Below are 25,510 nucleotides of genomic sequence, written 5' to 3'. Positions count from 1 at the left end.
ACGATGATCAGATGTGACAATAAATGCACTTGGTTTGAGACAATGCAGCATATACATTTCGAGTCAAGGAACAAGAATCGTACCCACTGATAACGGGTTGACTCATCTCCAATATACTGACAAGGGACAAGGTGTCTACGAATGACAGCTGGAACCTGAGAAGGAAGAGTCCTCTGTCATCTGTTGGTGGAGTAAAGCGATGGGCCCTTGATCAAAGTTTCAACGACAGCGATAAGAAGATAGAAAACATCCAAGTACATGCAAAAGGCAGTACAGTAACGCGTCCTACAGGGTAAGTGGACGAAATAATACAATGGAAATAGTAAGGAGTGATATTATGCAAAGATCGTAGATAGGGAGCGATTTATATCATAATGAACAGGGTGGAGATACTTATTAGGAATCGAAAAGGTTTCTGAAGCTGGCCATTTATTTTTGTGTTGGATGAAGTCGCCTGTGTTTAGTACGAAATCAATGGATACTCAGCCCTTGGACACGGACGATTCGGGTATGACTTATGTCGGTGAAAGTAAAGACGTTAAAGTACCCCTTGCACTTGAGAATTCTTGCTTGAGTAGGCACGGTGTTGAATAACCTCATCTGATTAAAGCTCATATGATAATTCGTGAAAATGGGCCGAGGAGTGAAGAGAAAGTGGTCCGGAACTAGGCCCAAGACAGTCACGGGTAGACATTTCCCGACAACAATCCAAGAGCCAGGGTTCTCAGTTCCCGAGCCAGAAATGGAATAGTACGAATGACGGCCCGAGACTATTTGGTGATAGCGTATTACTAGGTGGTCCGAATATAAGACACCGAGTAATGAAATCTTAGGCAATATTGTATCTGGATATCTCAACTGTCAATTGAGTATAGAAATTGATATGCGGTATATTCTAAAAAGTCCATCGGCCATGCCCGTAACCGCCGAGCGAACTCTTCTGGACAAGGGATGGTCTTTCAAAAAGACAACAGATGATGACGACTCGTGGAAACCCGTGGCTCGAGTGCCCACTGTCGCTCATCTAGACCTTCTGGATAATGGACTGTATGTGTCCATTGCGCTGTGCTATCATACATACTGATTGCCTGATGCGTTAGAATTTCCGATCCATTTCTCGACATGAATGAGCTCGATGCCGAATGGGTTGGGGAAACAGCATGGACTTACCGTACAGTTTTCGACTCCCCGTCAATCGATGGTGCTGCTGTGTACTTGATCTTCGACGGTCTTGATACATTTGCTCAAGTCTCGCTCAACGATACCATCATTCTCGAGAGCGATAACATGTTCCTCAGCCATCGAGTCAACATCACAAAGCATCTCCAAAGCAATGAACCCAACACGCTTATCATCAACTTTGAAAGTGCGCTACTTAAAGGCCGAGAACTTCAGAAGCAGTATCCAGGCCATCGATGGGAACTGTTCAACGGGGAGGATTCTCGCCTAGCTGTGAGAAAAGCACAATATCACTGGGTAAGAACAGCAAACGAGATGAGTGACGTTTCTTGCTAATGAAAGGCAGGGATGGGACTGGGGTCCATTTCTCATGACTTCTGGCCCTTGGAGACCTGTTCGTCTCGAGGTAGTTTCTGCTTCCATCAATGACATGCTCATCAAGTACGACGTTTCTCAAGATCTCAAAAGTATTCAGGGTACAATAGAGCTCGAGGTTGAAGGGTCGTTCGACAAAGCCGATATATGTATCTCATTGGAGGGAAGTTCTGTTTTCACTACGTCAGTAGACGGGTCTTCAGAAAGCCGTCTCGTTATTCCTTTTCACATTGGTACGTGCCTCCAAGCTCTTGATGCACTAAGCTGTATTGACCATCACGGTAGATGGCCCCAAGCTTTGGTACCCTGCCGGGTATGGACCTCAGTCAATGTACAGTGTGACTGCCACGATCGCTCTAGACGGTCAGCAACTTGACAAAAGAAGCAAAGATACTGGTTTCCGCCAGAACGAACTCATCCAAAAACACGATTCCCATGGTCAATCGTTCTTCTTCCGGGTCAACAACATCGACATCTTCTGTGGCGGCTCTTGCTGGATTCCAGCGGATAGCTTTCTACCCCGAATCACCCCTGCCAAATATCGAGATTGGCTTGAACTTATGGTAGACGGAAACCAGATAATGACGAGGTAAGACTTTACCGCTAGTCTCTTCGTTTGCTGTCACTGACATAATATTGCTCAGGGTTTGGGGCGGCGGTATCTACGAAGAGGATGCTTTCTATGATTGTTGCGATGAGCTGGGCATTCTCGTCTGGCAGGACTTTATGTTTGCCTGCGGAAACTACCCCGTAGGACCATCTCTTATCAAATCTGTCAGCAAAGAAGCAATCCAGAATGTTCAACGCCTACATCATCACCCGTCCATCATCATCTACGCGGGAAACAATGAGGATTACCAAGTTCAGGAGTCGTGCGGCCTTGACTACGACCCGGAAGATGCGGATCCTGATTCGTGGCTCAAGTCCAACTTCCCTGCGAGATATTACTACGAGCACCTTTTGCCTGAGGTGGTCAATGACATGTCTCCCGCAGCGATATACTGGCCTGGGTCACCATTCTCTCATGGTAAAAACTCTGCGGACAAGACTGTTGGTGATATGCATCAATGGAATGGTATGTAATAGCTTCTTTCTTATTTTCGCTTTCCATTGCTGACATTTTGTAGTTTGGCATGGTACACAAGAGAAATACCAGGTCTTTGATACATTGGGAGGCAGGTTCAACAGCGAGTTTGGCATGGAGGCTTTCCCCGCTTTATCAACAATAAAACAGTTCATAACGACCGAGTCCGAACGATTTCCACAGTCTCAGACCATGGACTTTCACAACAAGGCTGATGGCCACGAGCGACGTATTGCAACTTACGTCGTAGAGAATTTTCGTCCCCTTCCAGATCTAGAGGTACGCAAGAACCCCAGCAGGACTCAAACTAAATCCCACTAACCTGCAAATAGTCTCATCTATATCTTACCCAGCTCTGCCAAAGCGAGGCCATGACTTTTGCTTACCGCAGTTGGCGTCGCCAGTGGGGTGAGGATCGTCGTTGCGGTGGTGTTCTCGTCTGGCAGATGAACGACTGCTGGCCTACTATATCCTGGTCTATCGCTGATTACTTCCTCCTCAAGAAACCGGCATACTACGCGATTCGTCGAGCTCTAAAACCCATTGCTGCGGGAGTTCAGAGACAGCATCATGACTGGAGCGTTGTTCATGCTAAACCAGCAAAAACCTCCTCATTTAATGCTTGGGTCACGAGTAGCGAACAAGAAGCAGTCATTGTCACTGTGGAGGTTCGGTTTGTTTCCATCAAAACTGGTAGTGATATCAGGGATAAGGTTGTGAAGAACATAACCTTGATTCCTAATGGGACTACCGACGTTTTGGAGGGGCAGATTGATAACACCAAAGATCAGCCTCATGTTATATCAGTCAGGGTTCTGAAAAATGATGTCTGTGTTTCTCAGGATGTCGATTGGCCTCAGCCCCTCAAGTATGTTGACTTCTCTGACAGAGGTGTTAAGGTTGAAAAAGCACCAGATGGGTATTCGATCTCGGTCGAGAGACCTACCAAAGGTTTTGTGCTCGAAGAGGTGGCTGGTATCGCTTTAGAGGATAACTGTATAGATGTTATACCTGGCGAGACTGTGTATATTCAGGCAAGAGCCAATGGGCCGTTGCCGTCAGGTCTGAAGTATAGATACCTTGGGATGTAGATCATAGATCTCTTAGTTGCGAAGTTGCACAAGAGGATTACAAGCTACGAAGGAGAATGTTCTGAAGTACGAAATACTGGAGGTCTAGTTTAGCCACTTTACGCTGTATACTGGTTGACTGAAGGATACTCGTCTAGAGATCCCTTTACATTCATTTATTTCCTACCAACAAGGATCGTTGCTTGACCACCAACCTAGACCATAGGAACCATTTCCTCACAAATCTGGTTGTGCCGAGCCGAAATGAGTTGAGCAAAGGCGCGATGAGGCCGAGCTTAGTCAAGCCTAAACAAGCTAGTTAGATGGGGGAATGGAACTAAGCTAGAAACAAGCAACAGTCAAGAAGGATAGACCTTGTTCTCTGCGTTAAATAGCATCGATCCAATCTATTCGGTATATGAATTAATCATCTCCAACAGCACAATAACATCACCTCTTTGTCAGGCACTTGTACCATTCTCACAGTTGCTCAATATCCATGTCCCAATCATCCTCACTACCCTCTTTGCTGGTCTCGGCGCTGCACAAAGCCCCATTGGCCCCCTCCCCTACGACAATGACCCATTCCACGATGAACTGCACAACGCTACTCTGGCCGAGCACAATGACTCTCACCTTGTTGTAAGGCAGGAACCCCGAGTAAACTTTCTGGTGGCATACCGCACCCTCACTGTAGCAGAATACATCTATTATCGTTGTGCCGACGATTTGAAGCAAGTATGGGATTTCTGCTCTGAATGGTAAGGCGGTGAGGGCCGCTATGGGGGGGGGGGCTGTATCAAAAGTGCAGGTATCCTCCTATCTGCATACTCTGCGGTTGGCGTGGCCGCCTACGTGGGCCCCACGGCGGCTGTAAGGCTTCTAGTGAATATCCAAGGTCTTGCCAACACGGTCAACGGCGACCAAGGACAGGGTTCCAGTGTAAAGAGAGCGGTGATACAACCTCCTACTTCTCAGTATGGAGTGAGCAATATCTCTGACAGCATGATCGACGCCATGAATCACGCCGTCGCCGTGGCGAAGCAACACAAGCCGGTCAAGGCTGACCCTAAACTAAGGCAAGCATTCGACGAGAACAACGCTAATCTATACCAGCCCGGTCACGTGTGGATATTTGGAGGTGGCAAAGGCATGAATATGCAGTGCAAGAACGCCTGTGGCAATGGAAATTGGAATGGCAATGATATGACAAAAATCATTGACCGTCTGACTAGCCAAATCGTGCTCTCCGGCGACATGAACGCCCAATTCATCCTGTACAACAACCAGAACGATATGGTCTATGCCAGATGCAAGATGACCTTGCTACGCGGTGCATCCGATACTTGCCCCGAGTTTATCACTGGACAAGGTTGCAATTTTTAAAGGTGGCCGATAGGGTGTTGCGACAAGGAAAGGGCCTTGAATATAGAAGCGTCGGAGAGCTCAGTCGAGTCAATGCAGGGGATAGTGACTTATATGTATGTATGGTATACGGCATGTTTAGCCACGACAGTTTCATCAGCTATCAGCAGTTATATAGAGTTCAATTTAATTACTACTTGGATGTAGATTGTATAGCACATGACGCTTAGCAGTGTTAAGTTTATAAAATTCGATTTATGACTCTTATTAATTATAATACATTCCCCATTTTGGCGATATCCATTTCAAACCATGTCTCTATCACTTTCCTTAGTCTGGCCACCTGTAGGAGATGGCCTACTTCGGCCCTGGCGTCGCCAATTGAACAGAACATGAGGTTTGTTTCTGATAGACTCTCTAAGCTTTTCCTCACTACACTCCATCCAGGTGTGGCCCACATCAGAACTGATAGGGTGTAACGGCGTCCCTCCAAGCAAGAAGTGGTCAGCTGCGCGTCGATCAAAGGATGCAGTGATGTCAAGATCGTTTGCAATCTGTTCACAGAAAACGTCTAGCGGTAGATCATTGACATCATGACCAAAAGGGTTTTCAATCTCTTGGCCGATAAACAACAAGCCAAAGATGATGTAGGCCGCTGTAATAGTAGCCGGGATGGCAATCCAGCCAAGTGGACCGGTCAGCTGGAACGGCAATAGCATGACATACACAAAGGTAATCTGACTGATGGCAATGGTGTATGCGACAGGCAAAGGAGTGTTTAGGACACGATCGCAACCGACAGCGACGTCGTTGAGGGTGGTGAGATGGTTATAAGCGATGGTCTGGTGAATAGAGACTGGCAGTTGTTTGTTGCCGATGATAGAGTCAAGGGCTATCGCTAAGTGGTTCAAGATCTCAAGAGGAAGGTTTCCTTGGTGTTCTTCGGCTCTCTTGAGATGCTTTCGAGGATCACTTTGAGCGAAGGAGAGACCGAGATAGTGGCCGGCAAACTTGCCAAATGTCGTGGCCCGCTTCGTCGGCGCGGCTGTCCTTCCAGAGAAGGTAGTCAGGTGCGCAATATATGGCTGCATGTCTGGTTGACTGGCACAGTGTTCGAAACGGAGGGTGTGTTTAAGAGCGACGGCATAGCCTGCGATAAGTTTTAGAGCCCCAAGCTTCTTGATCAGAATCTCACGGGGGTCCTGGTTGCCAGCACCGCTGTCATCGGCATGAATCCAGATAACACGGCCAAGGGTCTGGGACGCAGTGGCCAACGTTCCCCAGTATCGGCGGCCCTCACCGTAGCGTTCATAGGCAGTAGATGACCGGAATGAAAGACTCAGACCAACTACAAAACCAAGAATGGTAAGAAGAACAGAATTGACACTCAAATCATGGACCTTCTTGGAAATGACGGTAATGGCGGTTGCCCAACAAGCAACGAGTAAAAGCGGGATGATCAGCGACGGCATGATAGAGCCGTGGAGCTGAAGGACAAGAGGCCACTTGGAGTGTCGTTGGAGATCCCGAGGGCCACTGAAGTAATTGAGGTCATCTCCCCCATTGTCGGGTGTGGTTTGGTAGGTGGCATTGACAGAAGGAGAAGGGGGAGAAGTGTGGTGGTTTGGACCTGGTATTCGCTCTCTGACTTGGGACATAGAGTGAGGCTTGGAGTGCGACTCGCAATCACCAGCGTCGGACATTGTGATGAAAAGTTTTGAATGTCACTAGAAGAAAACAGCTGAACACGGTTTTGGATATAGAGTTAAGAAACGATGGATTCACTACCAGAGGCAATGGAGCCAGGTTATATACCCAAGAGGTACAACGCCACCCAATTAGAAAGGGTAATAAAATTCCTCAAAGGACACCAATACTTGGTAACAATCATCAGACTCTCACCATGCGCGAGGGCACTAGCGTTCAGACTATTGAGACATGAAATAAGCTTAGAGATAAGCATTTGCCAAGATGGGCTAGGCCGAAGCTACATTAAATGAGGGAGGGAACTTGAGACCCTGAGTACAAGTGGAGACGCTTAACAAGACAGATGCCAGAGTAACGCAAGGGTTTTACAGTCATCTTCTTAGTGTCTTTTTACTCTGGTACAAAGACATTTCTATTTAACAACTGGAATGACTGTGCCACTGCCGATTGATCTGCTGATCTGTCCTGATTCAAACCATTGAACTAAGCCAGATACATTCGGCCCTGACGCTTCACCGGAGCCTGGAACTGGCAGTTATGTTTTAATGCTACTTGGAGCACGGTCCAGCCTTCAGGGGCAATGAAGGGAGCATCATACACTCAAGATTTAATTGGCCAGGCTTAGCTAGTGTGAGATTAGCTTGGGCCATCAAAGCTGAAATGTGAATGCAAGCCCGCCCTCGGCCCATTAGATCCAGGCAATGGCGTAGTCGCGTGACACTTGACAGGGTGCTGTATTGCATTGTACAGCTCACCATGCATGTCAGCTTCTCATTTTTTTGTATGCATGTCCCTCTCAAGTTATCTAGTATTAAAACATTTTTGCGCACTTAAAATCCGACAACAGTAACAATCACCTCGTATCACGGATAACAAAGATGTGCCAAAGATATTTCCGGTCAATTTTTACATTCATTCGTCGCGGAGGCTTAACCCTGTTTTGAAAATGTGCAGATTGTTTCTCAACGCTTAACTGGATCCGATCGCTTTCGGTACTAAGATGTTTCTGCAATGCGCCATCGTTTCTCAAGGAATTGACGCAGCCCCTTCGAGACCAATCTAGAATAACCCTTTAATTCGGATAATGTGATCTTCCTAAAATCGGTTTTCAAGTTGGGCGTCTGTAGGGTCTGCCGGAAAGGTGGGCAGTGCTGCATGTATCGACTCATCAGCAATCGCTATAGGTTAGGCCATTAGACGTGACAGCTGTTAAGTATGTTGACTATTCACCACTCAGTCCGATGCTCCACAGAAGTCCATACAAGGCAGTTATAGCACTACAACACCTGTGCGCTTAACCAGTTGGTTCATAGAGATAACAAAATCGAGGCCGGGTCGAGCTCAACCGAGCCCGAATAAGTTAGTTATATGAGGGGTCGGAACTAAGCTAGTGACCAGCAACAGAGAAAAACTACCCTTGCTCTCCGCGTCATATGGCATCGAGGTTAACAGGGCGGCCATCATTTCCCTCCAATCGGTTTTGGGACAGCGCAATTGTGAAACAACCCATTTAAACAACGGATCATAAGACTGAACCCGACTCCATTTTGTAAATCCTCCGAGATGATGTACATCAAAATTGCCCTCTTCAGGCTCGGATCAATATGAAATACTTATTGCGGATTGACTCCGACTCTTGTGTTGTGGGTAGTAGAAAGTTTATCTCCTTGAACTTACGGTATCAAAATAATTCCCCTGATAGTATGGTGTAAGTCGCATAAACTGACCCCATAATTTCGTCCCTTGTGCTATAAGCGGTCAATTATTCTGATACCCTGAGCCTTGCGTCCGTAGTACCCTAATGGTAAATCCTGTACTGTCCCATTGGACATATAAATACAATCTAGTGGATGCTATCCTTGAACCACCACAGATCAATTCTTCATTCTTGGTGATTACACCTTCTATCATCTCCGATAAATATGAAAGCATTCGTTCCGCTCAGCTTGGCAACCCTTGCCGTCGCGTTGCCTGGCAATCTCCAACCAAAGCAGGCAGGGGCACCGGTATTCAGCATCGATGGAAAGTCCCAATACTTTGCCGGCACCAACACCTGGTGGATGAGCCACCTTACATCAGACGCCGATGTCGAGCAAGCCATGTCTCAGATTGCCAATAGTGGCTTGAAAGTCACGCGCGTCTGGGCTTTCGGAAATACCAACACTGGCACTGATCAGCCTGTGTACTTCCAGTTCCTCGACAAGGCTAAGAAGACCATCACTATCAACACGGGCACCAACGGCATTGCCCGACTCGATGCTGCTGTCGCCGCTGCGGAGAAGCACAAAGTTCAGCTCGTACTTCCGATGTTGAATAACTGGGATGACCTGGGCGGTATCAACATCTACTGCGCTTACTTTGGATGCACCCACGAGACCTTTTGGACCCATTCAGAGGCCCAAAAAGCCTACAAAGACTACGTCTCTTTCATCGTCAATCGGTACAAGGACTCTCCAGCCATCTTCTCCTGGCAACTCTGCAATGAGCCTCGGTGCCAGAACTGCGACACCAGTGTGCTTACCAAATGGGCCACAGAGATATCCAGCTTCATTAAATCGCTAGATCCAAAGCATCGTGTGTCTTTGGGTGATGAAGGCTGGCTATGCTCTGATGATAGCAGTCTCGGCTACGCGTACTCTTGCTCCGAGGGTATCGATTTCGAAGCGAATCTGAAGATCTCTACGCTTGACTACGGGACGGTACACATGTATCCCATTGGCTGGGGATACAACTACCCTTGGGGAAATCAGTGGATTCGTGACCACGCGGCACTGGCACGCAAGTACGGCAAACCGATCGTTATGGAAGAATATGGTGTCGAGAGCACGACCTCCAATCGCACGGCTGTTCTTAAGGAGTGGCAAGAAACCATTCTGAGCGGCGATATTGCGTACGACAGCTTCTGGCAATTCGCGTCTAATCTTCCCAGTGGAGCGAATCCATATGATGCTTATGCAATCTTCTATGGCGCGCAGGAGTATCAGGATGTGGTGATTGACCATGCTAAGGCTATCAGTGCAAAGGCTGTCTGATTTACTGGTCGTGAGCTAACCCTTTTTACGATGTTCTGACTGGCCTGATTGGAAAGGCATCACATTCTCTGTACCATTATTATTCTTCTACCATGATATTTTGTGAACAAAACAGATAGTTAAATAGTTACCTATCACCTTTGTACCGAATGAAAACCTGCAACACTTGTTGTTACACTCATTGTCTTCCCTGGCGAAGGCCATAATTGAAGCGCCTTTGGTAGCAGATTGTGGACGCGGGAATATAAAAGCAGTGAAATGTGGATGTTCTGTCCCAACCAAGCTTGCTATTTATGTACCTTCTGATTAATTTAAAACTTTGTTTTGTGGAAGATAAATATTCGAGGATTAATATTACAGAATACACTATATCCCATGTTGATCAAGTCAGTAGCCATTCGTCTCGACCTTAGTCTCAGCAGGTGGATGAAACCTGATCCATTCAGGATACCACTCGTTAGTTTCCAGTATTTGACACTCTGGTACTTCCGCTTCTAAAACGCGTAAAAGCTCCTTTGTGTAGATCTCATATCCATCCTGGTTCAAATGAAGCCCATCATAGAAAAGTCGCCCTAGTTCAACGCTGGGCACTGTTCTTAAAGACCCAGGCAAAACGTCCCCTTCTTTCCAGCCAGTGGCACGCATCATCGCGGCCCAAAGGTCAACGACAGGTACGTTTTCACTCTCACCGATATCCCGAATCATTTGTGCATACATGGCTACTCTCTCGGCCCTGCCATTTCCGTCATGTGGTAGCCGATACTCTTCAACTGGAGAGGGCGTAACAAGAATGACTTTTGTTCCATGGAGCCTTACACCCTCCCAGTTCAGAATACGCCTGATATTCAACTTGAAAGTGTCGAGGTCACAGTGCTGAGGTTCGCCAGGACTGCAAGAGTCATTGGCGCCAAAGTGTATCGTCATAACCGCAACGTGAGGCACAGTTTTCGAGGGAGCCACTGCTGGGAAGAATGATGGGAGGAGAGTTAAGGCCGAGTTGGTGTTGTATCCACCGAAACCGCGGTTCAGAACATCTAGGCGACGCATATAGCGTTTTGTTAGATCGGTCTGAAGCGAGATGGCGCCTTGTGTAATAGAGTCTCCGAAGAGAAGTAGTTGTGGCGGTGGAGGGAGAGACGCGACTTGGGCGACAAGTCCCGAGTATGATGGGTCCATATGGGCAGTTACTAGCGCAACTTATGGTGCAGACTGGTTCGACGGTATTTAACGTAGTGTTTTGTGTGTAAACAGAATGCTTAGTGATTGTAGAAGTTCTCAATCCGAGATGTCTTACGGTGCCCATCTTTTGGGCATACTGATGTTAGTGTAGTTGGGGACATCAAGCCATTCCCAATCCGCAACGGCCCGTGATCCTATTTGGGCGCGGGATCATCCTCGTTCTTCTGGACAAGAGGGGGTCGATCCGGGGAAGTGGCTGCAACCCCCGCATTTCATTCGGCATTGTTTTCCGGAGCGAAAATTCACCCTGGATCTTGGAGGCATGGGAACACTAACACAAGCGAATGGTATCAGGCGATCAAGCATACTTAAGTTGCAGTATTCCCCAGCATAATGCTAAAGTGTCGATCAACCATCTCCACTATTCAACTTTAACATTCCTGATATCAAAACACAATGAAGGAAGAAATCCACACCGTGGAACAAGTTCCTGGCCTGGCAACTGATAATCTGGCGGCATTCAAGACCGCAAAGGTCCAAAATGTGGCCTACAGCGATGCCATTGCCAAGGACAACCTCTCCCGAACAGCACCATCTGTTCTCAAACTCTACGCAATCGTTGCCTTTGTTACCTTAAGTATGCCAATCCATACCATAACTACACAGTCCATTATGCTGATATCTACAGATAATTGTGGCAATGGTTTCGATGGAACCATCATGTCATCCATCAATGCCATGGACCCATTCCATGCTTTCTTCAACACTGAAATGCAAGGCGCTTCCATTGGAGCCGTGTTTGCACTTTATAGCGTCGGTAACATCCTCGGCTGTCTCGTTGCTGCCCCCGCCTCCGACTTTTTCGGTCGACGATATGGCATGATCTCTGGGTCAGTATTTGTCATCGTTGGCACAGTCATCCAGGCCGTTGCCCAGAATGTGGGGACATTCATGGCTGGTCGATTATTCCTCGGATTTGGATGCAATATCGCAGTTACAGCAGCTACCATCTATCTAGTCGAGATATCCTACCCTTCTTGGCGTGGAACTCTGACTGGACTTTATAATGTCTTTGGCTGGTATATCGGATCTCTTAGTAAGTGTCGGTTACAAATTCTGCCGATATCTAACTAACATTCTGCCAGCCTCGACTTGGACTGCCTATGGAACCGGTCGCCTGACTTCGAACTGGTCATGGAGAATTCCTATCTTGATTCAAGTTGTCCCCGGGGCAATCATCCTGCTCGGAGCCTGGTTCATCCCCGAAAGTCCCAGATGGCTCATGAGTCACGGCAAAGAAGAGCAGGCCCGAGCTGTCCTCACCAAGTATCACGGCAATGGCAACCCCGACTCAGCGGTCGTGAAGCTAGAGCTCGAGGAAATGCGCGCATCCATCGAATACCAGGCAGAAATCGAAGCCAGCCAGAAGTGGTGGGACTACCGTATGCTTGTAGACAACAAGGAGAACCTGCGTCGAATGTACTTGCTTTTCCTCGTTGCGATTTTCTCTCAGTTCATTGGTGGATCAGTCATCACCTATTACATGCCCGTCATTCTAGAGAATGTTGGTATCACCAGCTCTTCTCAGCAGCTTCTTCTCAATGGCGTCAACGTTATTTTCGGCTTCTTCAGCGGTGTGGCCGGCTCGTTCGGCGTCGAGAAATTCGGTCGCCGACGTCTATTTCTTTGGGGTAAGTTATCCACCATCGCAGATGCAATCATTGCTGACATTCCCAGGCACGTTCTTGACAGGCCTTGTGTATATCCCCATCAACGTCATTGCAGCCGTATCCAAAGGTCACGTTAGCACATCAATGGGTTACGCGTTCATTGCCATGATCTTTCTGTATGGCATCTTTTGGTCTTTCTGCTGGACACCTCTACAGTCTTTATATCCAAGCGAAATACTCCGCAACGATATTCGGGCCAAGGGTATGGCGGCCTCGGGCTTCTTCAGCGGTATTTCCGGTTTTATCAACACTTATGCCACACCAGTCGCGCTTCAGAAGATTGGTTGGAAGACGTATACTATTTTTCTCATTCTGCATTTTGTTGAATGGGGATTGATGTACTATGCTCTTGTCGAGACAAAGGGCCGCTCCCTCGAGGAAATTGACGAGATTTTCAAGAGTGCGAACCCTGTCAGAACGTCGAAACAGAAACATGAGGTTTATATCAAGGATGGCGCTGGTGTCACAGCGGATTTGGGGGCAAAGGATATCTAAGTGCTGTTAGTCGAGCTGGGCTTATTTCTCATAGGTTGTAGTTTAGAACTATGTAGTCTATTGTATTTTGCCTTTTTCATCATTTCATCTGAGCTACTGTTGACGATATTGAAATGCTCTTTTATTTTTATAATTTGGCTCAAGGTTGACTCTCCATCTTGGGCACAGCATCAGTTAGCCGTGACCGTTCTGTATTGAGAGCCAATAACAATTCGACTGAAGATACAGTGGCGCTTCTTACTCTCCTCTGACAATCTACATTTGTGCCAAGATAAAAAGTGAGGCTGTTGAGCGATTGACTGGGCGAGGAGCTCAGTTGCTGCCGTTTCGGCAAGGATGTGATACATCACTGTTGTAGAGAAAGACCTCTATGCTCAAACCAACGAACACTGATTCGGTTGACGGGAAATTAGTGTCAGGAAGCGCTCCTATCTATAGCTCTACGTTCATTTACAAAGCACATTGGAACTCTTTCCCACTAGCGATGCTTACACAACCCACAGAAACAAAAGTGAAGAACATGCTAAGCTCCGCAGCGATGCTTGCCACTGCTTAGGACCACTGGAACGAATATGTTGGCTCTTCATCTGTTTCTTGTTCCCGTTGTGATTGGTCACTCATAATCAGGCAATATTCCATGTTTTGTCTCAGGGCGGTTACTCAGCCTGAGCCAATCACCTCGAGACATGTCTCTCAGCTGATGAAATCAGCTCGTCCAATTTTCTCGGACACTTTTTTTCATTTCGTCAACACCAAGTTACCTTGTATATACCAGTCGGTTGCGTTACCCACTATTGAGAAACTGGTGGTCGAGTTTCGCGGAACCAAGACGCCCATAACCATGTCCGAAACAGGCACAGCGTCCTGGCGGAGCCGCCTTGGGTGCCATGGGCTGTGTTGCGTAGCCACTGGAAATTCTACAGCGCCAGCCACGGACTCTGAAGACATTCCACTAAGGAATGTAGCAATACCTCAAGGTACGTCAACATTTTCCGACACCCTTTTAATACCACAGTTAGGAATCAAGGCTGACTCTTCACCCTAGGCAGAGCATCAGCTAGCCTGCCACCTGACCAGAGATCTCGGAGGATCGAGCCTACAGAAAATACAGCACCTGCTTTGAGTCCTCAACCGCCAAACGAGCCATCCATACAATTTGCGATCGACTCCCAAGACGATTCAATTGATTCCAGAACGTCTGACGGCTACCATGCGCTCCGAGAACAACAACAAGAGCTCCAGCAGCTCTAGAAAGAAGCGATGGATAAGTTCGAAGCCTCACGAGACGGTGTAAAACTGAGTGAGATTTTAAAACCCCAGAAAAAGATCAACACGGGAAATTCCGAAGTGGAATTGGCAAAACTTATCAAGACACTTCAAGGAAAGATGGAGCGCGCTGGTATTGGCGGTAGAATAGCTGATGCTATTGGCAAGGTCGTCCCTCATATCAATCGCTTTGCTATTGTCGGTGATGTCGCCGTCAGTGCGAATCCTAACCCTGCTGCGCTACCTTGGGCCGCCATACGATTTGTTTTACTGGTATTTTCCCATACTTTTCTTGTCTGCTCTTTCGCTCGGACATACTAACAGTCCATAGAATATCACAGCTGGCGAAGACATCAGGGCTAAAATCCTGGAAGGTATCGCCGAAATACTTATCCTGATATTCGAGTGTTGTATCTACCATGAACTTCACCTGACTATGGAGGTCGCCAAGCGTCTATTTGCAGTTAAACGCTTACATGACGCTATTGTTAATGCCCTCTCGCAATGTATCAGGTTTCTTGCTTTCGCTATTCGCCGCCAAGAAGCTGGTGCAAAAGCTTTAACGGATGCTTTTCGCTTCGAAGACTTCTCGGGATATTTAAAGGATCTCCAAAAAGTTAAATTCCAGCTTCATGATGCTGTCTTATCATGCGAGATGTACCAAAACTCTCAAAGCCGAGAGCTACTTAGGGAATTGCACAAGCTGATCATCAATATGAGAGAGGGTTCAATGTATGTACTCCGCATTTTATCGTCCCTCCCAGTTTATGTTCGGTTGGAAGCTAACGCAAATGGTTAGACAACGATTAGAGCAAGAAGCAAAGTCAAAACTCAAAACTCTTCTACTTGACCCGAAAGACGCATTTGATCATATTCAACACCGAGAAGACTCCTTCTGCCTTCCTGGTACGCGACAAAACGTTCTTCGAGAAATCTACGATTGGACTGAAGATTCTGGAAGCCCAACTGTATGTTGGCTCTCAGGGCTGGCCGGTACTGGAAAGAGCACCATATCGCGCACGGTCGCTCGTGATTTGAAGGGTAAATCTGTATGAGGTTGCTTCTTCTTCAAGAAAGGTGCTGGCAGTCGAGCGGGTGGGCAATCGATAATTCCTATCATTGCATACCAACTGGCTCTTAACATCCCACCAGTACGTCAACACATCATCGATGCAGCCCAGGAAGACCTCTCCCCGTTGACGGGTTCTATGCATGAGCAATGGAGAATACTTATTCAGGAACCGCTCGACAAAGTACAAGATAAAGAGTTTCTAAGGCATGTGGTTCTCGTCATTGACGCACTCGACGAGTGCGATCAAGGCGATCAAGGTACTATAATAACCCTTTTGACGAAGTGCTCCGATGTTCTGAAGGTTTTTGTCACAAGCCGACCAGAATTCAAGATCGGAGCATACTTTGCTCGTCAGCAACAATTTCACCGAGAAATAGCCCTTCATCACGTCAAATCGAGAGACATCGAGACCGATATCGCTATATACCTCAAACACTATATCCGTAAATTCCTCTTAGACTATAACGCATGCTACTCCCGAGAGGTCTTGCGCCTTGATGAAGACTGGCCGGGGAGTAAGCGATTTCAAATTCTTGTCAAGAGGTGTGCTCCCTTATTCATCGCCGCTGCGACCTTCATTCGCATGCTCCAGGATATCTCCTGGTCCGAAGGTCCAGAATCCAAACTCAAAATCGTCATTGAAACTTCCAGTCAAGTCAGCTCCGCCTATGAATCGATATACAAGCCGATATTGAATCGCATATCAAACAGTGCGCCACATGAGGTACGGGCCAAAGCCCAGTATAGTTTCACTCACATCATCGGCTCAGTTATCCTTCTAGCCAGACCTCTGTCTATCACATCTCTTGCTGTCTTGCTTGGTGTCAAAATTCAAGATGTGGTTGGTCTGGTCAATCCACTCCGCTCCGTTCTCGAAATTCCGCGGGATGACGGCCCCATAAAGCTATTCCATCTTTCGTTCAGGGACTTCCTTCTCAGTAAATCAGCCGAGGATTTGAAGGTAGACAAAGCTTTGACTCATGCCAAGTTGGCAAGCAGATGCTTGAGACACCTCGAGAGAGAGCTAAGAACTGACATATGTTGCCTTGAATCTCCTGGGAAAAGTCGTTCAGACATGGACCCAGATGTGATTAATCACCATGTAACCCCGGAAATTCAATATGCGTGCCTATATTGGGTCCATCATGTCGTCCTTTCCCGCAAGCAAGTACAAGACGGCAATGAGGAACACCAATTTTTGAAAAGGTTCTTCCTTAACTGGATCGAGGTGTTATGCTTAATAGAAAGAGTGGTTGAGTCTCTTGATATGTTACAAGCACTGCTAGATACCATCAAGGTAATTATCATATTCTCCTACCTCCCCGATTGTTGTCATTGATCACTATTATAGGGAGAGTCTGGAAGCCAGGTCATTCGATTTATCCAGGACGCAATACAGTTTGTTCGTTTTTTCCGTGCAGGAATTGACGACACTCCTCTTCAACTATACCACTCAGGAATTTTATTTCCCCTCAGTTCAAGCATAGTCCCACAGCCCTTGGAAGACCGTCTTTGTCCAAAATCGGTCACAAGACTACCGACTACCCATTCCAACTGGCCGCAGAGCCTACAGGCATTTGAGGTAGGGCATAACTCCTTTAAGTTACAACTGGCTTTCCTATCCAACAACCGTATAATTTCATGGGGCCTCTATGACGATATCAAGATATGGGATACATCCTGTGGAAGCTGTCTGAAAACACTGGAAGATAGACTGGATCTCGAAAGACATGACCCTTTGTTGGTACATGACTATACCTCTGTTGCTATAGGAACGTTTTGTGAAGGGCAATTACTCGCGGTCGGTGTTTGTGAGAGAATCAAGATCTGGAATTTCGATTCACTTTCATTAACCGAATGTCTGATTTTGGAGAGCTGTTTGATTCTGAATTTTGCTTTCTCAGATGATGGATCGCTCCTTTTCTCAATCTCGAAAGTTCTCGGCGAATTGCATAGCGATTCGGTTTTGCACATTCACGATATTGGTACGGCATCATGCGTAAGTCGATTTCAAATACGGAAAGACTACAGTGCAATATGCCTCTCTATGAGAGGTCAGTGGCTAGCATCTATTGCAAATGAGTGTATCTGGCTCTCGGATTGGAATTCATCGGAGGGTCTTGACTGGGTTAACTTGGGTCCTGAAAACTACACGGACCCCCACATTCAGTTCTCATCAGATGGGTCACTGCTTGCTGTGACTTCAAAGGATGGGTATATCAGGACTTGGCAGACTGGAACAAAGCAATGTGTCTGGGCTTTACAATACCCTTACACTGAGGTGATTGGTAGCTTGTGCTTGACACAAGATTGGTTGGCGGTCTCCTCAAACAGGTACCAGACAGTCATCTTCGACTTGAAAAGGGGGATTGTGTCTCACGAGATGGATAAAATTGCCAATGGCAGTCTTGCGATCTCTGCTGATTCCACGCTACTTGCAACGATCTCGACGGGCGATATTGTTAGAGTTTGGGACCTCTTTCCCAAGCCATCGTCCGGTATCGGGAACCTTCACCCAAATACTATGCAGTTTCTAACTATAACATCAGACAACAGCACGGCGGTGTCCGCTTGCGAAAATCAGGTCAAGGCCTGGGATATTTCAAGTGGTCTGTGTATAGAAACCTTCGACGAGTCCAACCCAACAGACTCAAGTATGATGTTTTGCACTGCGGCTGAAGATGGATCACTTTTTGCTACAACAAGAGGAGTCGATGTTGAGATCTGGAGTCTTCGACCATTGCGCCAAATTCAAGTACTTCGAAGGAAATCAAAACTGTTCGTCAATACAAACCTTCCGTGGGCAATTTCTACAAACGGTGAAATACTTGCTCTGTCATCATATTTTGACGACAGTGAGTATTGCATAGTTGTTGAAAGGATAGAGATCTGGGATGTACATAGTGGTTTCCTTCTCCACACTTTAGACTTTTCGCCGTCGAGCTTTCCTAAGATTGCCCTCTCGTCTGATGGGTCACGAATTGCATATACGACCGACGACATCATTGAGGTTCGTCGGATTTCAGAACCATACAATCTCTTTACTCGAATTGAGAATGACGAATTCTTCCCCTTCACTTCTTTGGCTTTTCATGGTCAGCAACTTGTGGGTATATTGTTCGATGGAGAGATAAAAGCTTGGGACACAGAAACCGGGAAACTCTTCCGTTCGTACCAAACAGACAGACCGAAGTTGGATAAGAGCTTCATCGATCATGAGGCCCTTCTTGGTCACTTGGGACATGATGTGCACTTGGTTCACGATGTTTTAAAAGAATTGCAAGTTTCTGTTGATGCGAACTGGATAACGAGGAGTGGAGAGAGGGTTCTTTGGCTACCACCGGACTATAGACCAAGCATCACCTGTGCTTCCGGATCAATTATTGCCATTGGTACCAAATCGGGACGGGTCTTCAACTTATGCATGGCAGAGTGAAGGGGGACAGTAGAAATCTATCTGGTCAAGTACCTGACAAATTCAAAGACCGCCCTGTGAATATTGAGTCATAAAAAAACATCTGTTTCGGTTTGTAATGGTTGAATATTCTATAGACAGGTATCTTTTTGAAAACTTAAATAAAAATGTTCTCAACACTTCCCTGTGCGCTATGGAGCGAGAGAAAGTAGTTCTCTTCTCTAATCTCCAGGTGATGAGAGGAAAATTTACTCCAGGGACACTAAACCTATCTCTGTTAAGCTTATCCACCGCGCGGCGAAGCCTCAGCGACGAAGAAGTCGAATATGACAAATTTACTTCACGGCTTTAAAGGCAGGAACCTCAGCCTAGCTTTCCTCCTTACACATGCAAAAATAAACATCTTATCCCTATTTGAGCTTACCTCTACAGTGGGACGATCTATACATTAGGTATATCCCTACTTAAACTTAGAAGTAAATGTATTAATATAACTAGATGTAAGCTAGATAAGGCAGTATTATATAAAAGTAAAAGGTAAGTAATAAAGATATAAAATAAGATAACTAGATATTACTATTAACTATATATAACTATAATCTATAGTATTTTTATTATTGCTTAAGCTTTTACTTAGGCCTTTTTAATTTCTTTTAAGTTTATAATAAAAATTAATTAATTAAATTTAATTAAATTTTTTATATATTTTAAAGTAATATTTACCTTTAAATTAAGTAATTTAATAAAATAATAATTTATATAATATATTAATAAGCGAGCAATGCAGATAAGCAAGTAATATATATAACAGTTGTAATTCCTAAGGGATTAACTAGTCTATACTAGGTTTATATTAGCAGATGCATAGGGCATTATAGTATTAAGTATAGCGAAGTGTTATATCTCTTAATAGTAAATAGAGCAGGTAAGGCATATTTAGGTAAAGATATTTTATTAATAGCTAGTAAGCTAAGTTCTATTTAATACTTAAAGAGTATAGCTATTTATATTAGTCTAGGGGTATAAGGCAATAGGTATTATTATTATATTAATCTTAGATTGAGATATAAAGTTATTTAGTCCTTATTTAATTAGTTAGAGTTTAAGGACTAAGAGTTAAGCTTTTAGTCTTATTATAATTAGTATAAAGTGAGTATAAAAGTAGGTTATTGTTACGACCCAATGGTTACGTCACGTGTACCCCACTTTTTACTTCTCCACGCCTCCACCTTTTCACCATCTACAACCAATCATCTAAGGACCGACACTTACATGGACCGCGTCGCTCCAGGACCGACGACGGCCCAACCCATCGTCGCTCCCCTAGAATGGAAAACACATATATATACATTCACTTAGCATTAGTTAGTACACTTAGCTCGACAGCTATCAATAAAACATCTTTACCTGAATACGCCTTACCAGCTCTATTCACTATCAAGAGACGTGACACTTCGCACCGCTCAGTATCACACGCCCTACGACTCTGCCAACATAAACCAGTACGGACTAGTTTACTTGTTTGGAAACCCAACCGTCACAGTTATATTAAAGTGGAAAAGTGAGAAAGTGGGGTATATATAACCTGGTTATAATAATATATTAAAAAGCTAATATAAATATTATAGCTAGTAATTATATAATAAAAGCTTTTTAATTAATTTTAATTTCTTAGTAATTATTAAAAATATATAAAATATTTATTATATATTATAAAAGATAATTTAACTCTTTAAAATAAATAGGAAAAAAAGAAAAAAGAAATATAGTCTTAATTATTAAACTAGATTTAAACTAGCCTAGCTAACTTTATACTTAAACTAGCTATAATATATAAAGCTTTTCTAATATAAATTTCTAAGCTAAGATCTAATAAGAGATATATAAAAATATAAACTATATAGCTTTTTTTCTTTTTTTTAATTTATAATAAAGTATTATTTATAATATTACTTTTTTATAAGAAAGTCTTTTAATTTTAAATATTTTTATTATTAGATATATATATAATATTAAAATAAATTAAATTAAACTAATTAATAAGAAAGTTAACTTTAAATACTTAAGCCCTTAAATTTTAATTAAAAGGATTATTTATTAATATTATAAGATATTTATTTATAATATAGAATATAATAAAGTTAAAGTAATATATAGTAAGTATATACTAGTATTATATTTTTGAATTAGTAAATATAAGATAATCAATTAATATTCTATAAAAATAAAATATAAAACTAAGTAAACTAAATATAAGCTTTAATAAAAACTTAAGATTTAAATAGTATTATACTTATATATACTTTAAGTCTTATACTTTTAATATATTATAACTAGTAATAATAGCTAAGTATTATATTATACTGTATTATATATTTCTTACTTATATAATCTGCTTTTAAAATATTAACTTTATATATAAATATAAATCTATTAATTATATAGTAAAAATAAATATTATTATAACTATAGCTACCTAAGCTATACTATCTAATTTAAACTCTTTACTAATATATATAGAGCTTATACTACTAGGCGTAAAGGGAGTAATAAAAAATATAACAATAGAGATAATAATATTATAAGTTAATATAATAGCGCCCTAGATCTAAAAGAAAACTCTAACAACATCGATAAGCCAGGAGCCGCCATGGCTCCCATTGTGAACTAGATAGCTGGTTTGCAACAGTGGAGTCTGCAGTAGCATGTCAATTCTACTTTACCAAACTTGAATCTCCACCTGCGGCTCGTCTTGTGTAGAGTATTATTGACACCCAGTTATGCAGCATTGATAAAGTGACCAACGCGTCTTCCGAGACGCCTTCTATTCGTTTCATATGGTACCACAAAGCTAGGGTCGAACTCGTCATGGACAATGCCGGTACCATATGAGAAGAGAGAAGCCGTCCTTCCTTCTTGAGCAATAAAGGGAGGGGGACCATCGCCGTAAAGGTATTCTTGAACCTCTTTGTCAAGGCATACATAGCGGCCTTTATGGTACTGATTGAGCTTCATTGAGATGCTGACCTTGATTCTTTGACTGGCAGGTCGGTTTCTCCAGCTTAATTTGTCCCGGATATTGGCCAACATGTCAGCATGGTTTCCATGACCCTCGGCAAGGGAGAGAAAGCTGAGGTTGACTGATTTCAGAGTTGGCGGGAGCTTGCCAAGGAAGGAGATGAGATCATCCTGGGCGACTTGCATCCCGGAAAGTCCAAAGTGCTTCAGGTGTCTGCGTGACAAATCCTCGATAGGAAAGAGATCAAAAAGCGATATGGAGTCCTGGATGGGGCAAGACCAAGAGTTCAATCCATAGTCACTTTTCAAGACAACTTCCTCCAGACCAATTGCTTTGGCCAAGAGGCAGGAAATCCTGCCGTTCCGGTAGATATTCCAATCTTCAGCGTCAAAGTCGGCGCGACATCCCGTTGTTAACGAGAGCACGATACGTCTAAAGTCAGGTCATGCGACAATCTTGCAAAGACTATCATACTCTGTGTTTGGCTTGTCGAAAAGAGTGTAGTCAATCCCGGTGGGCAGAGTGTGATTGTCCACAACTAGCTCTGAGATTTGAAGGCTGTCTGCGTAATCGGCCAGGACGTTTGTCACTGTGCAGAATCCGCGCCACTGTTTCCTTTCGTCGTCATTTCCCCATCCTTCTGGGCAATTTTCAGGACTACCGTATCCAAGAGCCTCATCAGATGGCCAAGTCCGAATAACTGGATACACAAACCCGAATAGCAAGGCTCGGATCATAGGTATTTGAAAAAGCGGCATAAGAAGAAAACCATGCGCCGCCGGTGTGACGGTGACCTTTGTGAGTTGCAGGCACCGCTGCACAGCGTGCCGAAAAGCTTATTCATCTGAGCCAGATGACAATACCTCGCTTTACTGACAAAGCAGGTCTTGATAATGCGCCAGTGAATCTCGACTGGGCATTAGGCTCTGAAGCTGCTTCTGCACTTGGTTTTCGCCCTGGTACTTATTCTTGTCCTGCGCCCTGCCGCTGGTAAGAGACATGCTGTGCTTACAAACATGGACAAAACCCCTCGAGATGTCATCTTGGTCCTCGTTCGCGGCATAGGCATTGGTTTCATTTTCATTTTCATCCGCTCTATAGCCACGTGGCTCATCGCTGTTTCTTCTAGGGATTTCAGGCAAAACGGAGTCATCCCATATGATCTCTTTGACGCGATGACGGAAGACGTTGTGGTTGGCGACTCCAAGCAAGACGTCGACATTGCGCGGATTGGCAGAGATAAAGACGCGGTTGAATCTTAGAGTCGACTTGTTTCCCAAGGCTCGACAAGTAAGACGCAAGCTCTTGATGTCGCGATTGCAGAGCAGGTCGCAGACAGACCCAACCAGCTCGTTTGGTAGTGACGCAAGTGAAGTAGATGAGCCCATGGTGGTATTTTGAGATAAGCAAAGGTGGAAATGGCTATAGAGGCTCAAGTAGGGGGGGACAGATAACAGTGTAAAGATAAAAGATAAAGAGGGGTTATTTGCATTTGTAGTGAAATGATGTCAACAGAAGCTACAGGGTCTTTGGCGTTTTATGTATGAAACTAGGTAACTGGTGACTTGACTCGTCCACTGATTGTCAGGGGGCTTAAGTACCTGTACAGCCCTCAAGGGTAATAAAGGTGAATTTTGCCACCTAACTTTGTACTTGCTAATGACCTGCTAGATCCCGATTTGTTGGCACAACTCCTAGGAGTTCATTAGATCCAATCAGTCAGGACTAGCCAATTGAAGTCTAGGTATCAGAATTCACCTTTATTACCCTTGGGGGCTGTAGGTAGCTTAGCTTAGTGGGTGGACCAGTGGAGAAGCTAAGGTAGGTAGGTACCTAGGGTTACAGGCGGGCAGGGGTCATGTCTTGTATCTGGGTGGGCTCAGCTTCACAGAAATAAACATCCATTGTGATATCTATTTGTTGGTTGTAAGGAAACAATGGACGACACGAGTTTAGCCAATACTGAACCATCCGTTCTTGTTTATTCCTCATGTATAGACTAACCCAGCAATCTTCAATTTTATTAAGGAATCGTTCATGGCTATACGCGTACATTATATTCTATTCTCTTCACCTACCTAGACTAAGTTAAACCAACACAAACATACATGTCCAGTTCAAGGTCTAAGCAATCCGACTTGACAGCCGGATTCCATTTATAGAATGTTTCAAGCTCTATCTTGGCCCCCTGGGCAATATCATAGCAAGTATCTCCCTTGATCACTTTGTGGTAGTCGTTGCACGTTTTGAGTATACCAGTCTGCAAGGGAGAGGGTATGCCCGAATTTGTGCTGCTTGTAGATGTAGATGTCTTGGTCGCTGATGCAGATGCAGTTGCTGACTCTGACTCTGACTCAGTCGTAGAGGCCCATCCCGGTATTCCCACGCTGTCACCGCGTGGATATGTTGACCGACAATAATAGGTTCCAAGGACCAAGCCTGTGCAGTCCGACTTGACGCTTAGATTCATTTTGTAAAACTCTCCGAATTCCAAACCATTGGTTGCCATCACGTCATTGCACCTGGCTGCACGTCTAACGCGGAACCACATTATACAGTTCGCTATCTCTCCCGCAGCGCGAGGGGTCGGCGTCTCGATTTCCTTTTCTGCCGCAGCGGCTTTAGACTTGTTAGCAAGGCGTGATACCATATGAGGTATACCAGCTGTGGACCTACGAGTAGTTGCTGACAAAAGACCGACGCAGTACGAGACGCTCGACGAGACGGTGCACGGGTAGGCAAAGTCATTCCTGTATATCATAGTGCCTGTGGCTGACGGTGCATCTGCGTCAAAGTCCTCCTCAGTTTTATCAGCATCAGTCAGTGACGGATTCCACAGAATAAACTCCTATACGATGCAAGTTAGCCTGAATTTGTCTTGTAAGTATATCTTGACATCTTACCTCGGGTTCAATGCCGTAGATTGCCGTCAATGCCCAACAATCGGCAGCAAGATTATCGGTAGTATTCTCAGTCCAGTAGTATCTGTACAAGGTAAGGTGTGAGTAGATGATTATGAAGTGCTCCAAAGCAAAGCATTTGGTAGGCAATGCCACTCACTCAACGCAATCCAGCCGTATCCCGTTGGCAATGGGAACAATGTCATCCGTAGACGGGAAACGGTCAAGTGGATCAGTACCATTGTGACTAGACTGGTCGGTTGACTCTGTCTTCTTGAAAGGTTGCAAGGTGGCACTTAGGGCAGCTGTTCCTCCATATCCAGGATAGGTCGAGATGGCACCGACAGGTTTCACGCAGTAGCTATAGTCCAGCCAGAGGTTGGTGCAATTTCTCCAGACTTGTGGATTAAGAACCAAGCTGCAACAACATATCGGTAAGTAGAAGTCTCCTCAGCCCGTTTGCGAATCATCTTACAAGTCGTCCATAGTAATAGCCGAAGCAGCCAGAAGGTTGGAGCAGTCTTCACCCTCCTTCACCACCGCGTATTGTCCACAATTCTTGTTCGTGTCATTAGGTACCTTGGATGGAATCGCGCCACTTTCATTAAAAACCTCTTGGGGT

At 44.9% G+C, this 25,510-nt stretch overlaps 9 protein-coding genes across 9 annotated transcripts; 5 read left to right on the top strand and 4 right to left on the bottom strand.

Annotated features, from left to right (window-relative positions):
• Positions 1-866: 866 nt before the first annotated feature.
• On the top strand, positions 867-4,111 carry EDB82DRAFT_466823 (glycoside hydrolase superfamily). Its single transcript, XM_025736867.2, has 7 exons — positions 867-1,047; positions 1,101-1,476; positions 1,526-1,787; positions 1,840-2,143; positions 2,199-2,629; positions 2,682-2,917; positions 2,971-4,111. Exons 1-7 carry the CDS (start codon positions 884-886, stop codon positions 3,727-3,729), a joined length of 2,532 nt encoding a protein of 843 aa, XP_025591784.2. The 5' UTR covers positions 867-883; the 3' UTR covers positions 3,730-4,111.
• A 1,267-nt stretch (positions 4,112-5,378) lies between these two features.
• On the bottom strand, positions 5,379-6,824 carry EDB82DRAFT_568906 (Bestrophin, RFP-TM, chloride channel-domain-containing protein; the record flags this gene model as incomplete). The annotated part of the gene is made up of 1 exon (XM_025736864.2): positions 5,379-6,824. Exon 1 carries the CDS (start codon positions 6,774-6,776, stop codon positions 5,379-5,381), a length of 1,398 nt encoding a protein of 465 aa, XP_025591782.1. The 5' UTR covers positions 6,777-6,824.
• Positions 6,825-8,989: 2,165 nt separating this feature from the next.
• EDB82DRAFT_511249 (glycoside hydrolase superfamily) lies at positions 8,990-9,973 on the top strand. The gene has a single exon (XM_025736863.2). It carries the CDS (start codon positions 9,087-9,089, stop codon positions 9,810-9,812), a length of 726 nt encoding a protein of 241 aa, XP_025591781.2. The 5' UTR covers positions 8,990-9,086; the 3' UTR covers positions 9,813-9,973.
• Positions 9,974-10,096: 123 nt separating this feature from the next.
• EDB82DRAFT_511248 (SGNH hydrolase-type esterase domain-containing protein) lies at positions 10,097-11,145 on the bottom strand. Its single transcript, XM_025736862.2, has one exon. The coding sequence runs from the start codon at positions 10,986-10,988 to the stop codon at positions 10,200-10,202; it is 789 nt and encodes a 262-aa protein (XP_025591780.2). The 5' UTR covers positions 10,989-11,145; the 3' UTR covers positions 10,097-10,199.
• A 152-nt stretch (positions 11,146-11,297) lies between these two features.
• Positions 11,298-13,357, top strand: EDB82DRAFT_511245 (general substrate transporter). Its single transcript, XM_025736861.2, has 4 exons — positions 11,298-11,628; positions 11,680-12,087; positions 12,137-12,682; positions 12,729-13,357. Exons 1-4 carry the CDS (start codon positions 11,448-11,450, stop codon positions 13,214-13,216), a joined length of 1,623 nt encoding a protein of 540 aa, XP_025591779.2. The 5' UTR covers positions 11,298-11,447; the 3' UTR covers positions 13,217-13,357.
• A 700-nt stretch (positions 13,358-14,057) lies between these two features.
• Positions 14,058-14,467, top strand: EDB82DRAFT_528683 (uncharacterized protein; the record flags this gene model as incomplete). The annotated part of the gene is made up of 2 exons (XM_065609194.1): positions 14,058-14,193; positions 14,262-14,467. 2 exons carry the CDS (start codon positions 14,058-14,060, stop codon positions 14,465-14,467), a joined length of 342 nt encoding a protein of 113 aa, XP_065463120.1.
• A 9-nt stretch (positions 14,468-14,476) lies between these two features.
• EDB82DRAFT_560829 (uncharacterized protein) lies at positions 14,477-19,148 on the top strand (the record flags this gene model as incomplete). Its single annotated transcript, XM_065609741.1, has 5 exons — positions 14,477-14,755; positions 14,814-15,214; positions 15,282-15,523; positions 15,635-16,851; positions 16,906-19,148. The coding sequence occupies 5 exons, from the start codon at positions 14,477-14,479 to the stop codon at positions 18,988-18,990; spliced, it is 4,224 nt and encodes a 1,407-aa protein (XP_065463119.1). The 3' UTR covers positions 18,991-19,148.
• A 2,599-nt stretch (positions 19,149-21,747) lies between these two features.
• EDB82DRAFT_568901 (uncharacterized protein) lies at positions 21,748-23,527 on the bottom strand (the record flags this gene model as incomplete). Its single annotated transcript, XM_065609879.1, has 3 exons — positions 22,866-23,527; positions 22,463-22,823; positions 21,748-22,420 (listed from the first exon to the last, which is right to left on the bottom strand). The coding sequence occupies exons 1-3, from the start codon at positions 23,374-23,376 to the stop codon at positions 21,748-21,750; spliced, it is 1,545 nt and encodes a 514-aa protein (XP_065463118.1). The 5' UTR covers positions 23,377-23,527.
• Positions 23,528-24,071: 544 nt separating this feature from the next.
• EDB82DRAFT_434664 (uncharacterized protein) lies at positions 24,072-25,476 on the bottom strand (the record flags this gene model as incomplete). The annotated part of the gene is made up of 5 exons (XM_065607742.1): positions 24,072-24,607; positions 24,665-24,836; positions 24,892-24,973; positions 25,049-25,306; positions 25,364-25,476. Coding segments are annotated over 5 exons (1,161 nt in total), but the record flags the coding sequence as incomplete, so codon positions are not given.
• Positions 25,477-25,510: the final 34 nt, after the last annotated feature.

This window comes from Fusarium venenatum (assembly GCF_020744135.1).
Source record: "Fusarium venenatum strain MPI-CAGE-CH-0201 chromosome Unknown EDB82scaffold_4, whole genome shotgun sequence".
Taxonomy (NCBI): Eukaryota; Fungi; Ascomycota; class Sordariomycetes; order Hypocreales; family Nectriaceae; genus Fusarium; species Fusarium venenatum.
This window is presented reverse-complemented; position numbering and strand designations above follow the sequence as displayed.

Coding starts and splice junctions, on each gene's coding strand:
- EDB82DRAFT_466823 (XM_025736867.2), top strand. CDS start 884: ATGCGGTATATTCTAAAAAGTCCATCGGCCATGCCCGTAACCGCCGAG. Junction 1,477..1,525: donor GAAAAGCACAATATCACTGG/GTAAGAACAGCA, acceptor AATGAAAGGCAG/GGATGGGACTGGGGTCCATT. Junction 2,630..2,681: donor TGATATGCATCAATGGAATG/GTATGTAATAGC, acceptor GACATTTTGTAG/TTTGGCATGGTACACAAGAG.
- EDB82DRAFT_511249 (XM_025736863.2), top strand. CDS start 9,087: ATGTTGAATAACTGGGATGACCTGGGCGGTATCAACATCTACTGCGCT.
- EDB82DRAFT_511248 (XM_025736862.2), bottom strand. CDS start 10,988: ATGGACCCATCATACTCGGGACTTGTCGCCCAAGTCGCGTCTCTCCCT.
- EDB82DRAFT_511245 (XM_025736861.2), top strand. CDS start 11,448: ATGAAGGAAGAAATCCACACCGTGGAACAAGTTCCTGGCCTGGCAACT. Junction 12,088..12,136: donor CTGGTATATCGGATCTCTTA/GTAAGTGTCGGT, acceptor ACATTCTGCCAG/CCTCGACTTGGACTGCCTAT. Junction 12,683..12,728: donor CCGACGTCTATTTCTTTGGG/GTAAGTTATCCA, acceptor TGACATTCCCAG/GCACGTTCTTGACAGGCCTT.